The following is a 13,427-nucleotide window of genomic DNA, read 5'->3' as shown; positions in this document are numbered from 1 at the left end:
GTTAAACATAAATAAAAACAGAATACAATGATTTGCAAATCATGTTCAACCTATATTTTATTGAATGCACGACAAAGACAAGATATTTAATGTTCAAACTGATAAACTTTATTGTTTTTAGCAAATGATCATTAACTTAGAATTTTATGGCTGTTCCAAAAAAGCTGGGACAGCTGGCCCATCGTTGCTTGTGAATAGCTGAGCAATTCAGGGAAGCTCCTTTTATACCCAATCATGGCACCCACCTGTTCCCAATTAGCCTGCTCACCTTTTTTGCCACCTGTCCCAGCTTTTTTGAAACGTGTTGCAGCCATGAAAATCTAAGTTAATGATTATTTGCTAAAAACAATAAAGTTTATCAGTTTAAACATTAAATATAAAGTCTTTGTAGTGTATTCAATTAAATATAAGTTGAATAATGATTTGCAAATCATTATATTCTGTTTTTATTTATGTTTAACACAACGTCCCAACTTCATTGGAATTGGGGTTGTATTATGTATGTCCAAAAAATTACTTTTCATTATCAAAATTTGCTGGACCATTGTTCTAACTAATCTGACACATTTACAAATGTGCGTCCATGCAAAAATGGAGGCTAAATGAGGGTTGCATGCAAATGTTACTTTTGTTTAAATACACACAAGTACAATTTTCTCCAGTAGGCTTTGACAAAATGTCTGATCCAACATGTTGTCTTGAAGATACGTCACCCTTCAATACGACACCCCTGACCTCTGTGCCCATCATCAATCTTTGCTTTTCAAAGAGCTTTACATTTTTTTCCATTCCTCCAATGTATTATTTACTTCCTCCTCCACGCCCTTGTCACCAGCGAACGTTACAGCTCTTATTGCCTTCACAAGGGATTATGCTGAACCATCTCCTGATAAAGGCAAATCAAAACTCAAAAGCCTTTTAAGCCTTACGTGCAGAGAAAAGTTTAATTTTCAAGACTCCATGGATACTGAGACTTATTCCTGAGGTCACAGATTCCGAGTCAGTATGTTTTACAATTATAGTGATTAGATATTACTCTTGCAGTGGATTATATTGGAGTGTGAAAGTGTGCTTGTGTGTGTCTAGTGTGTATAAATATGGAATACACACTAAAGATGGGTGATAAATTAAAGGGAAACCTGTTTAAATTAGTAGGGGTGTAATGATTTGCTTTGGCGTCGTTTCAATTCCTATCACGACTCTTGGCTGCTGATTCGATGCAAGGACGATATTAGTTAATTTAGAATGATACGATCCAAAACGATTCGGTGGCTGGAAATAGATTCAGTAACTTTTTAGGCAAATGTTTATCCAGTGTGACTGTGAAATAAATACCTGCATACTCGACAGTGTCGGTGAAATTTCCTAGATTCCTCGTTTCATGTAAGAGAACCAGGTAAAATTGATTATGGTAATTAAATATAAAGATTTTCCTGATTTACTTGTATTGCTTTGCAATAAAACAAAGGGGAAAATAGAAACATATTATTAATTATATTATTCTGGGTATAATTTTACTTATTGGACCAGTTTTTTCCTCAGAAAGAGATGTGTTATTATGTTTAATAGGTGTTACAATTATGAGGGGGTCCTTAGCGGCACGGTGCGCGACTTGTTAGCACATCTGCCTTACAGTTCTGAGGACCCAGGTTCAAATCCGGCCTCGCCTGTGTGGAATTTGCATGTTCTCCCCGTTCCTGCGTGGTTTTTTTTCCAGGTACTCCGGTTTCCTTCCACATCCCAAAAACATGCACGGTAGGTTAACTGAAGACTCTATCTATCGATCGATCGATCTATCTATCTATCTATCTATCGAGGGGCTTTTCGACTTTGTGTCTATTTCCTTACATGAGCAGATATTGATCGTGTTTGTGCTATAAATGTAGGACTCCCATGTTTTTTCTGAAAGGCCTCTGATGACATAAAGCAGCCTTACAGTTAGGGGCTGTAGCACCAACTGTTCCTTTCACATGCACCAAAGTGTACAAATTGTTGTTGACACAATTAGTATGGATGGACATTTTTACATTCTAGTGGCAGGATAAAATATTTCTGTATGAGTGGAGACATCCATAAAACAGATGAATTAAGAATATTTGCTGGTTTGTTTTAATGTAATAGTAATAGTTTCTGAGTGCAGTTAAAGTGGCTGATCCAGAAATAGCACATCATTGAGAGATGCTTACAGACAGTAACTTTTCTTTGGCTTAGTTGTATTTTTGCACTTTAACAAACATTATATGTCAACAAACACACTTCTTCATGTTTGAAAGTCTTGGCTGTGAAGAAAACAACCATGCTGCTCGGTGACAGCCTCTGAATCAAAACGTTGCTGGCCGAGTTAAACAAAACAGCTAGTTTCATGTGCTGGCAGCATGTAGTGGAGGCTCTCCTGTTATCCTGGGATTGAACTTGACACGGCGGCACGGTGGCCGACTGGTTAGAGCGTCAGCCTCACAGTTCTGAGGACCCGGGTTCAATCCCCGGACCCACCTGTGTGGAGTTTGCATGTTCTCCCCGTGCCTGCGTGGGTTTTCTCCGGGCACTCCGGTTTCCTCCCACATCCCAAAAACAAGCATTAATTGGAGACTCTAAATTGACCGTAGGCATGACTGTGGGAGCGAATGGTTGTTTGTTCCTATGTGCCCTGCGATTGGCTGGCAACCAGTTCAGGGTGTACCCCGCCTCCTGCCCGATGACAGCTGGGATAGGCTCCAGCACGCCCGCGACCCAAGTGAGGAGAAGCGGCTCAGAAAATGGATGGATGGATGGATGAACTTGACACTTTGATTTCCCTATCCAGTGTACCCGAGACAATCAGAAGCAAATATTAACATTCAACATACGAGCATAATCCTGCATGCGCGGATGGAGGAGGTGGAAAAAATTGTGACATCACAACTCAACAGTTTTAAGCGTTGTGTAAAATATGATGAGGATTGCTCCAGTTACCACTGTAGAGGATGCGGTCAGGTCCACCTTCCTGATGGCTGGTTCCTGTCACGTATGGAGAGGAGCTGGACCCAAGAGCGGGTGGAGGCAGATAGATTGTGATGAACAGTTTATTTAGAAAGGTAATGGAGGTGGTCCTGGGTGCGTTGGCAGGCAGTGGCGTGGACAGGTGGAAGGCAGTGGAGCGGACAGGCGGCTGGCCTGGCGGCAGGAATGACTTGGATCAGGAACATGGGGGAATACTGGAAACGAGGAGAGACACAGGAGTCAAAAAGGGAAAGAAGGAACAGTGTGGTTTACGTGAGGGAAGTGGGCCATGATACCGCTGGAATAACCTCCAATACATGGCGAGGATTTCCGGGAACAGGCAGGTTTATATGAAGGTGGTGATGAGGGCTGATTGTAGACAGGTGCGTGGCTTGGGGAAAGGTGCTGAAAGAGAGGGGAAGGGAGAGAGAGGGGACGAGAGGGCGCAAAGCGGCATCCAGGCTCCAAAAACAGGTAATGCATGGCAGTACATGCCAGTTCCAGTCTAATGTCCTATCCATCCATCCATTTTCTGTACCGCTTTATCCTCACAAGGGTTGCGGGCGTGCTGGAGCCTATCCCAGCTATCTTCGGGCGAGAGGCGGGGTCCACCCTGAACTGGTCGCCAGCCAATAGCAGGGCACATAAACAACCATTCGCGCACACATTCACACCTACGGGCAATTTAGAGTCTTCAATCAACCTACCACGCATGTTTTTTGGCATGTGGGAGGAAACCAGAGTGTCCGGAGAAAACCCACGCAGGCACGGGGAGAACATGCAAACTCCACACAGGCGGGGCCGCGATTTGAACCCCGGTCCACAGAACTGTGAGACAGATGTGCTAACTAGTCAACCTCCGTGCCGCCTCTAATGTCCTAGATGCATGCAATTATCCTTTTAATTAGCAATAATGAGTTTGTGAACACCGATATAATGAAGTGAATCAGATGTGTACAGACAATGTGAAGCTCATCAGCATGTAAGCAGCTCTGTCAGTAAATATCATTCAGCATCATGTTAAATATTGTGTTGTGTGTAAGTGCATTGTACAGTACTCTATTAGAAAGGGTAGGACTTTTAAAATCAGAAGTATAAGAAAAAAGGCAAAACATGAAACAGATGAACATACAGCATGTCCGTTGTGTAAGGTGGCACTTACGTCGCAAAGCTGAGCTGCGCACTATTTCCCACCACTATGGTACATTAAATCAAACATTACCTTGAATCCAAAATACACTGAACAGGAGAGGGTTTTATTCAGCATTTAGTGGAGACTGTATTATATGTGACAAATGAAGGCCTTAGAAATATTTAAAAATGAGAAAATAAGCTTCAAAACATTTTCTTTATTTATCCAGGATCAGAATGCAAACTATCATGGAAATGCAATTTGTCTTATTCAACCACCTTATATGTTTAAATGAAATACTTTTGAATGGTCATTACAGAGAAGTAAATGTGATGTATTGTGCCTTAGTTACTGTATAGTAGTTTTACTACATGTTGGACTGCCAACATACTCAAATCACATTCTGTGTTTAGCTTGAGCACACAAATGGAAGGTTATAGCTGAAGGTGGATGTCACCGTATTTGATATTTGCGTGGCTAACGAATGCAATGATGTCACACAAGCTTTTTCTGTTGGATACCAGATAAAGTGTGCAATCGATGTGTTGAAATAAGCGAGGCTAATTATGACTGAGCCACTAATTTTGCCTGCAGGCTGTTTGGAATCAGATTGTGAACTGACTCATCACTTTATCTTTGTGGGGCCAAACTTGCATTAGATGTTTAATTGACTTCACAGAGTTTACTAAATGGGTGGCGGAGTTTTGGAGAATCACTTTGTTTCAAACAACTTAAAATGAGAAGAGTAGGTCTGATCTACACTTCGCTTTCGATTACACCCTGTTGTTTCCTATGATCCCAACTTGTCTGCCATTCGCCTTTTCCTTGAAAGAAATACAGAAAAGAACATTTACAGCGTCAGAAGATGGGGCATTCGAAGATGTGTAGAAGGCCCCACAGGGTACGGCTGTTTCCCCTGAATACAAAAGATGGAGGCATTATCTGGAGGCAGCATCATTCTTTTGACTGACAAAAGCAGCAGAGATGCCAATAAAATTGCTCACGCCACACTCCCACTTGCCCATCCAAACTGTCCCAATGGAATAGGAAAAAGTGCAGTCCCATGTCTTGTGGAGAGACTGCATTCAAAATATGCAGGCTGTAGCAGGTTCAAGCTGCATGAAGCCATATATTATCTTTGTAGTTGAGGCCTCACCTTTGGCTCAAAAAAAAAAAAAAAAGTTAAGGACAGTAACATCACTGTGGGCTTCTGGTTTGCTTTACATTTGTGTCCCCGCTTGCCTGTCAAATGAGACTTTTATGTTAATAGCATTACCTCGTTAAAACACAAGGAGAGGCATTGAGTCGGAGACTTGGCTCTGGCTTCATTGTTGTAGCTCAGAGAATGACAACATGGGACCCATTTTTGCCTTAATGAAGTTAGTGACCCTCTGAAAGGTGACATTTTTATACCACCCAAAGGATTTATATACTCTTGGTCCCAGACTCTAATTCAATATGGAAGGGACGGATCTGACTCCACTTTGGGCATGCTGAATACACTCACCAGCCAGAAAATGAGCTATAGCATACATACATACATGAAAATGCTGACTTTTAAGTGACACTGTAGGGAGTTATTAATTTAACATTATGTATTGTGTTATTGTGGTTTGTAACACACTGTATAACTGTACTGTATTAATTTCCAAACCAAAATATGGGAGCCACTTCTCTACATTGTGCTGGAGTGTAATGAGTGTCCAATAAGTGTTACTGATTATATTCACTATTTACCAACTAATTCATTTTAAGATATAGATAAGCTTTTATCTAATTCCATCAAACCATACATGTGGTGGCAAATGTCTTCATACTGGATCTGTGCAACTTTTTCTGCATAAAGCGAGAAGTCATGCCAAGGTCTAAAAAAAAACATTTTATTATTTATAGTAAGAATAGTAAGTAAGTAAGAAGTAAGTTAGAATTTACTTATGCAAATATACTAAATAATTTCTGGGTGACAGCTTGAAGCAGTGGCCTGGAGGAGTGACATGATGTTCAAACGTCGTCCCTTGCATGGCCGAGGAAACAGAACACTGCTGGGCTCCTCGTTGCCTTGGTGCACACTGTTTTACATTCTAATTATCTGGCTTGACAGACTTTATTGCTGAGGCTCAATGCTGAAGCCTCACTTCAGACTCATTCCACATGTGATGCCAGCACAGGGATAATGAGATAAGATTGCTTTGGAGCTTATGGCCTTGCTGATTTGTCTCCTCATTCAGTCTTCTTCTTCTTCTCCATACATGCAGCCTGGTCATTGGAATTAAGTGTTGACTTTTTCATTTTTAATAATTCCATTTGATCAGATTTATTCGGGGTTCTGAAAAATGAGAATTGTGTTTTGGGGCGTGTCACACTGACAGTGAATAAAATAAACAGTGTTTGTGTGAACATTCATTAAATATTTAATACAGAAAAGCCAATCTGTGATTGAAACAGCAAGACTTTTTTTACAGTCTAATTAAGCTACAGGGAATTTGTTGCATATTGTAGGTAAACAGACAGTGTCCTGGGAATACCAATGGAAATTAAATGCTCCACTGTTTTCCTCATTACAAGATGAAATGAAACATTTATCACTAACTTTCAATTTGTCAAAGGCTGACACTTAGTGGGTCAAACACTGATAAGACAATAACTTTGCTCCACTTGCATTTTAATTCATGAGTTCTGGAAATCGCCACATGTTTTCTAAGTGTTCTCACCTGTTGGTTTTATGTTCTTTTTATCTCCAGCCATTGAGGTGAACCTCCAGAAAGCTTTGGCTGAGGCGTCCGAGACCTGTACCCAAGAGTGTCTGATATTAGGCCACTCCGACACCTGCTGGATGCCACCAACCCTGACCCAGTTTCAGAGTCCGGCCAGCGGAAGCCCCGCCTCCACCCCTACCTCTGCTGCAATTTCCGGTACGCTCCCCTCCTTTGGCTTCCAGCAGAGCTGTGCCCGGGGAGTCAAGGTTAACATAGTCAGCCTGGGTACTATGGATGGCCGGCACACGCTGGGAAGGTCTGTGCCTAAAAAAGACGAGCTGGACAAAGGGCTTCCCCGGCTGCAGTTCTACAACACTTTGGATAGACACTGCAGTAAGAAGGAGGACACCGTCAAGGTCATCCCCCTGGCGAGCTTCTCATCTCCTGGAAAGCAGACAGCGACCGGCGGGGGTAGCAGCTCCTTCCTACATGAGCACCAGCTGTAAGACCATGCTGTACATGTGACTTCATCCAGCTTTTTTCAATGACTTCATTATTAATATCAATGCATATGTGTGAAAGTGTGGATCATTTGAGTAGTTATGACCAGCTCAGTTTTAGTAATGGACACATCTAACAAATGGATTTCATCATGCTCATAAGACTTTGAAACAATTGTATCATAATAATAATAATATGGGGTCAGTCTGAAGGCTCACGCTTTTTCAATGAAATGTTTCTCATCTATTGTCACGGACACATGAATAGCTGGCCCTGATAAGCACGAATAACTCCTCCAAGGCCTATTACAGTCCTTATTTGGATCAGCAACAAACCTTCATAGATACCCAACTCTTGTTTCTGCCAGGATTTTGAAAGTTAAGATGTTTTAAAAAAGCGGAGGACTCACACCTCTATCTGGATCAACTCAAAATTAAATCGGTCATTTCTTGGCCCGTGCCTCACAGGTTTGGGGAAAATACTGCAAACAAATGAAGAAACAGCAATGCATTGCCAACCGTCTTGGCCAAGGTAGTAAACGTAGTCCCAAAGTAGTTTCCTCACAGAAAAGAAAATCAGTGACTTTTGCTTTGACTATAGTGATGTGCGCTTAGTAGTAGAATGGGACAATGTACTATACTTCTCCTTGTGCCCAGCTTAGAGCAACTGTGTCCTAAAAGACCATTTACTCATGCAGAAACAAATGCAAATATAGTATGTTCAGTGTGTTGAGTAAGCTAATTTGGGCTAAATGCTAATTAGGGGCCCTGGGTGGTGTTTCTATTTGAGATTAAGTGAAATATTGCTCTGTATAATATGCAGCACAAACTCCTTTGGTGGTGGAAGATTTTTTTGTATGTCTTGCCTGAACATGTTTCACAAGTCTATTTTGGTCGGGGGGGGGGGGGGCGTGAAAAGATTTAGAAAAGGAAAAAAAATCAAAAGCATAACTAGGCCAATGGTAGACAGCACTGGTAATCATTTTTGCATTATTTTCACCAAGGACCATTAAAACCACGAACACTAGCACAAACATACCCAAGATGTTTCCCATATTGGTGTATGCTCCATCTCTGCCAGCTCCATTAAGAAAGTGACGCTGCTAAAAGTCGTCTCGTTATCTCGCCTTGAAAGGTACAGGCAGATTCGTTTTGGAAACACTAGCCTTTTCCCCCCATATTCCTTTTGTTTCTGTTGGTTATATTTTGCTGCTCAGAATCCTCCATATACTGTAATAACAAGCCATCAAAACAATTATGAAATTCTCCGACTGATTACTTTAATGTGTGATGTTGGTAGCTACCTTAATTGTGGTTCAGAGGTCTATACAATTGTTCTTTGAGCTAACTGGGGAATGTTCTTTGCATTTGCACCAGCAATGACAAACTGATAAGACCTGAAAAGATGAGCTTAAGATGCTCCCACTCATTCAGTGTCATTGCTAACTTCCAATAGCTTGCTACTAATTACCAATATATGTCTCCATACAGCTGTGTTTAAATACATGCGATTATTAATTTCTGTTCAAGTTGGAATAATAGTTGGCAGTGCAACATTTGCATTTTTATTTATTGAGCTGTTTGTTTGTTTTTTGCAGCCATGTATACCATGACATTACCATAAAATATATATATATATTGAAAAGAATGAAATAATAACAAGATACACACTTGGCAGTGATGGTTAAGACAATGCAAAACACTCTGAATCACGTCTGTAAACTGTAGTGATGATGATAACTGTTCCAAAGTAACTGTGCTGGAACAGATTGGGTGCAGAAAAATCTATTGCAACAACATTAAGTATCTCTGTTTCCTGCTAACACCCAAGCCAGGTGTCTAAATCGCCAAGTATATATGATTCATTTCCCTGCACCATTTTGCAAATTGGGAGCAGCCCTGCATCTATAATGTCGCGTGGCATTCTTGAAAGAGGGTTCAAGGCAAATTGTTTGCATGCAGGCTGCTATTGCAGCTATTCTTTAAGATCCTCTGGGGTCAGGGATCTGATCCTTTATCAGAGATTCAAACAAATGATCACCTAACATGACCCTGTGTCATGGACAAGGAAATGAGTCAGTTCGATTTTACTTGAGGTAATTACGAAAATAAATGCAATTAAAAAATAAATTAGACAGCATTTCTAATCAATCTTTCTCCAAACAACAGTTGATGAAAAGGCACTCCCTTTTTGAGATTATGTGGTTTTCTTTCCTCCATCTCAATAAACATAAATATATGAAAATGGCATCAACAAATTCAATCAAAAGGAGTGAAATTGCTCGTAAAAACACAATAGAACCATTTCAGTCTATGTTTAGAGATTGTCAGGATTCAGAGAGAACATATTAGACACAAATATTTTTTTTTTCAACATTTTGGTGGAATAAAAAGGGTATGCATTATTGTTGTTGGACTATTTGAAAGTGTCACCGCTAATTGTGCCCTTGCTCTTATCACAGAGGGAAAAAATATACATGGAATAAAATGCTGTCACAATGTCATAAGCAATGTTCATGACAAAAATATTTTATCCAATCACATGTGTACAATATGCACAATATACAAGTATAACGTCATAGCTGTTATCTTCACTGTGTTATCTTGACTACATAATAATATGCTGTCAAGTTGCAGCAGCTACATTACACTACATTAAATACATTGGTAGGGTATCGCTTTGGATTGTAAGACCATTTTTGTTGTTGTTGTACATCTGCCCCATTTTTTTCTCTCAACAAAGCAAAGCAAATCTACTGTAAGAACTTACATTTTGTTCTTTTCATATCACCTCAAGTATATACTTGAAATCGTCAGCAATCACAGACTCTGCATGATTCAGCGTATTTTTTCCCCTGTTTCTCTTTTTCCATGTTCATCATCCAAACAGCCAAGATACACAACATAAAAGATAATATTGCCTTTAGTTTTCAGACAAATGTGTTTCACCCTCAACCTGTGACATAATTTGCATGAACTTTTTGGACTCCAACAAGGCATTTTAGCTCTTGACTGTGTTGTTGATGCGCCCATCATTAGATTCAGTATCTACCTGTTTGTACCTGTTTGTCTCATGGAACTAAACCAATGTTAAATGGAGAACACACACTTAAATGTTGTAATTTTTGCATACCACTTGGGCTTACAAGTACACAAATATATACGGTTATCCTTAGGTACAACTGAAATCACACTGTACATAGCACCCCTAAGAACAATATTACAAATGGATACACTAACAGTAAGTATGAAAGCTACAGGAAAGTCACTGCAATGTGGAAATGGGAACATGGGGAAAAGGGAAAATATAAGAAAAGATGAGATGACAATCTCTGTTGCTATGTAAATCGATATGCATACTATTGTTGGGTGTCTGTACGTGGGTCTACGTGCGTGCTTGCACGCATGTGTGTGAGTACCTGTGTGGGTAAATTAGCATACACCTTATTGCCACAATATTTAGTATTACACATATGTATCTTGTACAAAGCCTACTGTATATCAGAATATGATAAGTACAGTATATGCTTGTAAATTAGTTACCAGTGAATGAAGTCAAGTTTGCTTTGAGAAGGCTTCAGTGCTTGCCAGCAAATCTGTATTGGTCATTTAAATCTATACAGTCTGTGTTGTTATGCATTTGTAAGATATACCTTTTAAAATTATAAAAATGAACTTCAATATAGTGAAATGTTTTTTCTTGGTGTTTGAATTTTAATTGCGTCATTAAATATTGAGTCTCCAAAGTATACACAGGTCATGCTTGTCATTTTGCCAAAACAGTGGACTCAACCACATTCAAGAGGCTGCTACTGCAACTTGTTTGGTTTTTGAATTAATGAATATTGATAAATGAGAGTATAATGAATCCGTTTCCAGAGTCAAGCTTTGGCCATTATTTAAATGCTATATAGGTAAGTATCATTAAAGCACAGTTATTTGTTAAGTTAGTGCTAGAAGTGACTGTCAGTTTATTGAAAAACTTCCAAACATAAAACAAAAAAACATTAGTAAATCATAGCTCTGATAAGTACTACTTCACATCTTTCCAGGAAAGAGCTATTAAAAACCTTTAAAAAATACCAGGCAATTAAAGAAATGCAAGTTAATTATCATATTCTATCACATTAATTATGCAGAAATCTATAAGTCTATACTGTACCTTACTTTTAATATGCCGCAAAGATGAAATCTGATTAAGGTCCACCAAGAAATCGAATGCACACACTTCAGTATAAATCAGGGATCCCAGCATGGGGGGAAAAAAAATAAAATAGAGTAATGAAAAAAAAAATGTCAGCAGGGATCAAGGGGGTGGCAGGCCCCCTGCGGGTAGCAGGGGCACTCTTTCACCAACACAACCATATGCAATACCTATGTATATAACTATGTTTACTTAATTTAAGCATTACCACAAACATTCTGATTGACATAAATGCATTGAAAAACAATTGCACTAGTGTACTACCACCATATAAAAAAATTTTTTTTTAAATCACGATTTTATCACAATTTTTTTTCAGTATTCTTACTATTTTTCAAGTTATTTACTGGAAAAACAAACCAATTTGCCAATTTAAAATAATAGTCCAAAACGGTTTGTTTTCCTATCCAACACTCTTTAAAGCAGTCTGGGCTTCTTTAACTTTGCACATACACATCTATATGCAGTATATCTCTGCTATCTATTCTCTATGCTTGTAATGAGGATCAACTATGTGAAGTTGTCTTTTGAACCCCTCATTTTTGAGAGTTTGGATTGGGATCATAACCTTTGCAAGATAAAATGTAACTGCATGGGTTATGTCTTTCCAGCACTTGTTTTGTCATCCTTCCATCCATCCATTTTCAACACCGCTTATCCTGGTTAGGGTCGCGGGGCGCTGGAGCCTATATCAGCTGACTTCAGGTAAAAGGAGGACTACACCCTGACCTTGTTGCCAGTCAGTCGCAGGGCACATATAGACATGGACAACCATTCGCACTCACATCCACACCGTCACTGAGTGGGAACTGAACCCACGCTGCCTGCACCAAAGTCAGGCGAGTGTATCACTACAACATCAGTGTTTTGTCGTACAGAGTTCCCTTAACAAATGTCGGTGTCAAAGTCGTTTGTTTCAAGGTTTTATTGCAAACTTTGAAAATAACCACTGCGTTTTGTCGCTTTGGGAAAACCCAAACCAGTTCCATATTATTGACCTAGAGTTTATTTTAGGGACCAACTCACGAGCACCCATGCTTTCTTTTACATATTTGTAATCAAAAGGGGAGGGAGTAAACCAAGACACTGCTTGCTTACAGCTTGCTCTGACTGAATCATTGGTGTGTCTTGTACGGACATGAAGTGGACTATCAGCGGTGATTCAGCGGAGAAAAATAACTTTTCTTCTTCTTCTTCTTCTTCTTCTTCTTCTTCTTCCTCCCTTCCCTTCCCTTCCCTTCCCTTCCCTTCCCTTCCCTTCCCTTCCCTTCCCTTCCCTTCCCTTCCCTTCCCTTCCCTTCCCTTCCCTTCCCTTCCCTTCCCTTCCCTTCCCTTCCCTTCCCTTCCCTCCCTTCCCCCCGCTGCCTCCATATTGATGCTGCAGTCTATTGTTCAAGTTACCGTATTCCCAAGTACTGAACAATCTCATTGTCCTCCCCCAGAATAGAAATGGGCTTAAGTGTGGCCCAGATCCTTTTAAAGTTTAAGACTAGATTATTCCTGCTTTCTTTGTCCTCCATTCCCTGTCAATCCTTAGTACACCCCACAACCTTAGCGTCACAAGAGACCCTGCTTATGAAGTCGGCATGATCCTCTGTTCTTACAGTATATAGTATACACTTGAGCAAAAACAGAGACGAATGGTACGCCAATGTTACTGGCCCAAGAGTCTCCCCAAATGAACAAAGAGGGGCCTATCTGATGCTGGCATTCTCATCTTCTCACCCAATACAAATGAAAGGTTGGATGGAAGTTGAACATCATTTCACCTCTCAAAATGTCCACTACCATTTTCAAGTGTGAGTAAGCATAATGTAGCACAGAGATAACTGAAGTCCAATAATTAGCACTATAGGGTAAGCCAATTTTATGTAATTTTTTTCTTAAAAGAACAGAAATTGGGGCTTGCTGTACCC

General features: G+C 40.0%; 1 protein-coding gene across 1 annotated transcript in view; it reads left to right on the top strand.

Moving 5' to 3' along the window:
- The window catches only part of pcdh11 (protocadherin 11), a 220,553-nt gene extending 209,503 nt beyond the window's left edge, over window positions 1-11,050 (top strand). The window contains exon 7 of the mRNA XM_061787939.1: window positions 6,853-11,050. Within this exon, the coding sequence (XP_061643923.1) occupies window positions 6,853-7,313 (461 nt within the window). The 3' untranslated portion in view covers window positions 7,314-11,050. The remainder of the gene's footprint in view (window positions 1-6,852) is intronic.
- Window positions 11,051-13,427: the final 2,377 nt, after the last annotated feature.

This window comes from Phyllopteryx taeniolatus, chromosome 10 (assembly GCF_024500385.1).
Source record: "Phyllopteryx taeniolatus isolate TA_2022b chromosome 10, UOR_Ptae_1.2, whole genome shotgun sequence".
In the NCBI taxonomy this organism is placed as follows: Eukaryota; Metazoa; Chordata; class Actinopteri; order Syngnathiformes; family Syngnathidae; genus Phyllopteryx; species Phyllopteryx taeniolatus.
Note: the sequence above shows the minus strand (reverse complement) of the source record. Positions and strands in the feature narration are given on the sequence as shown.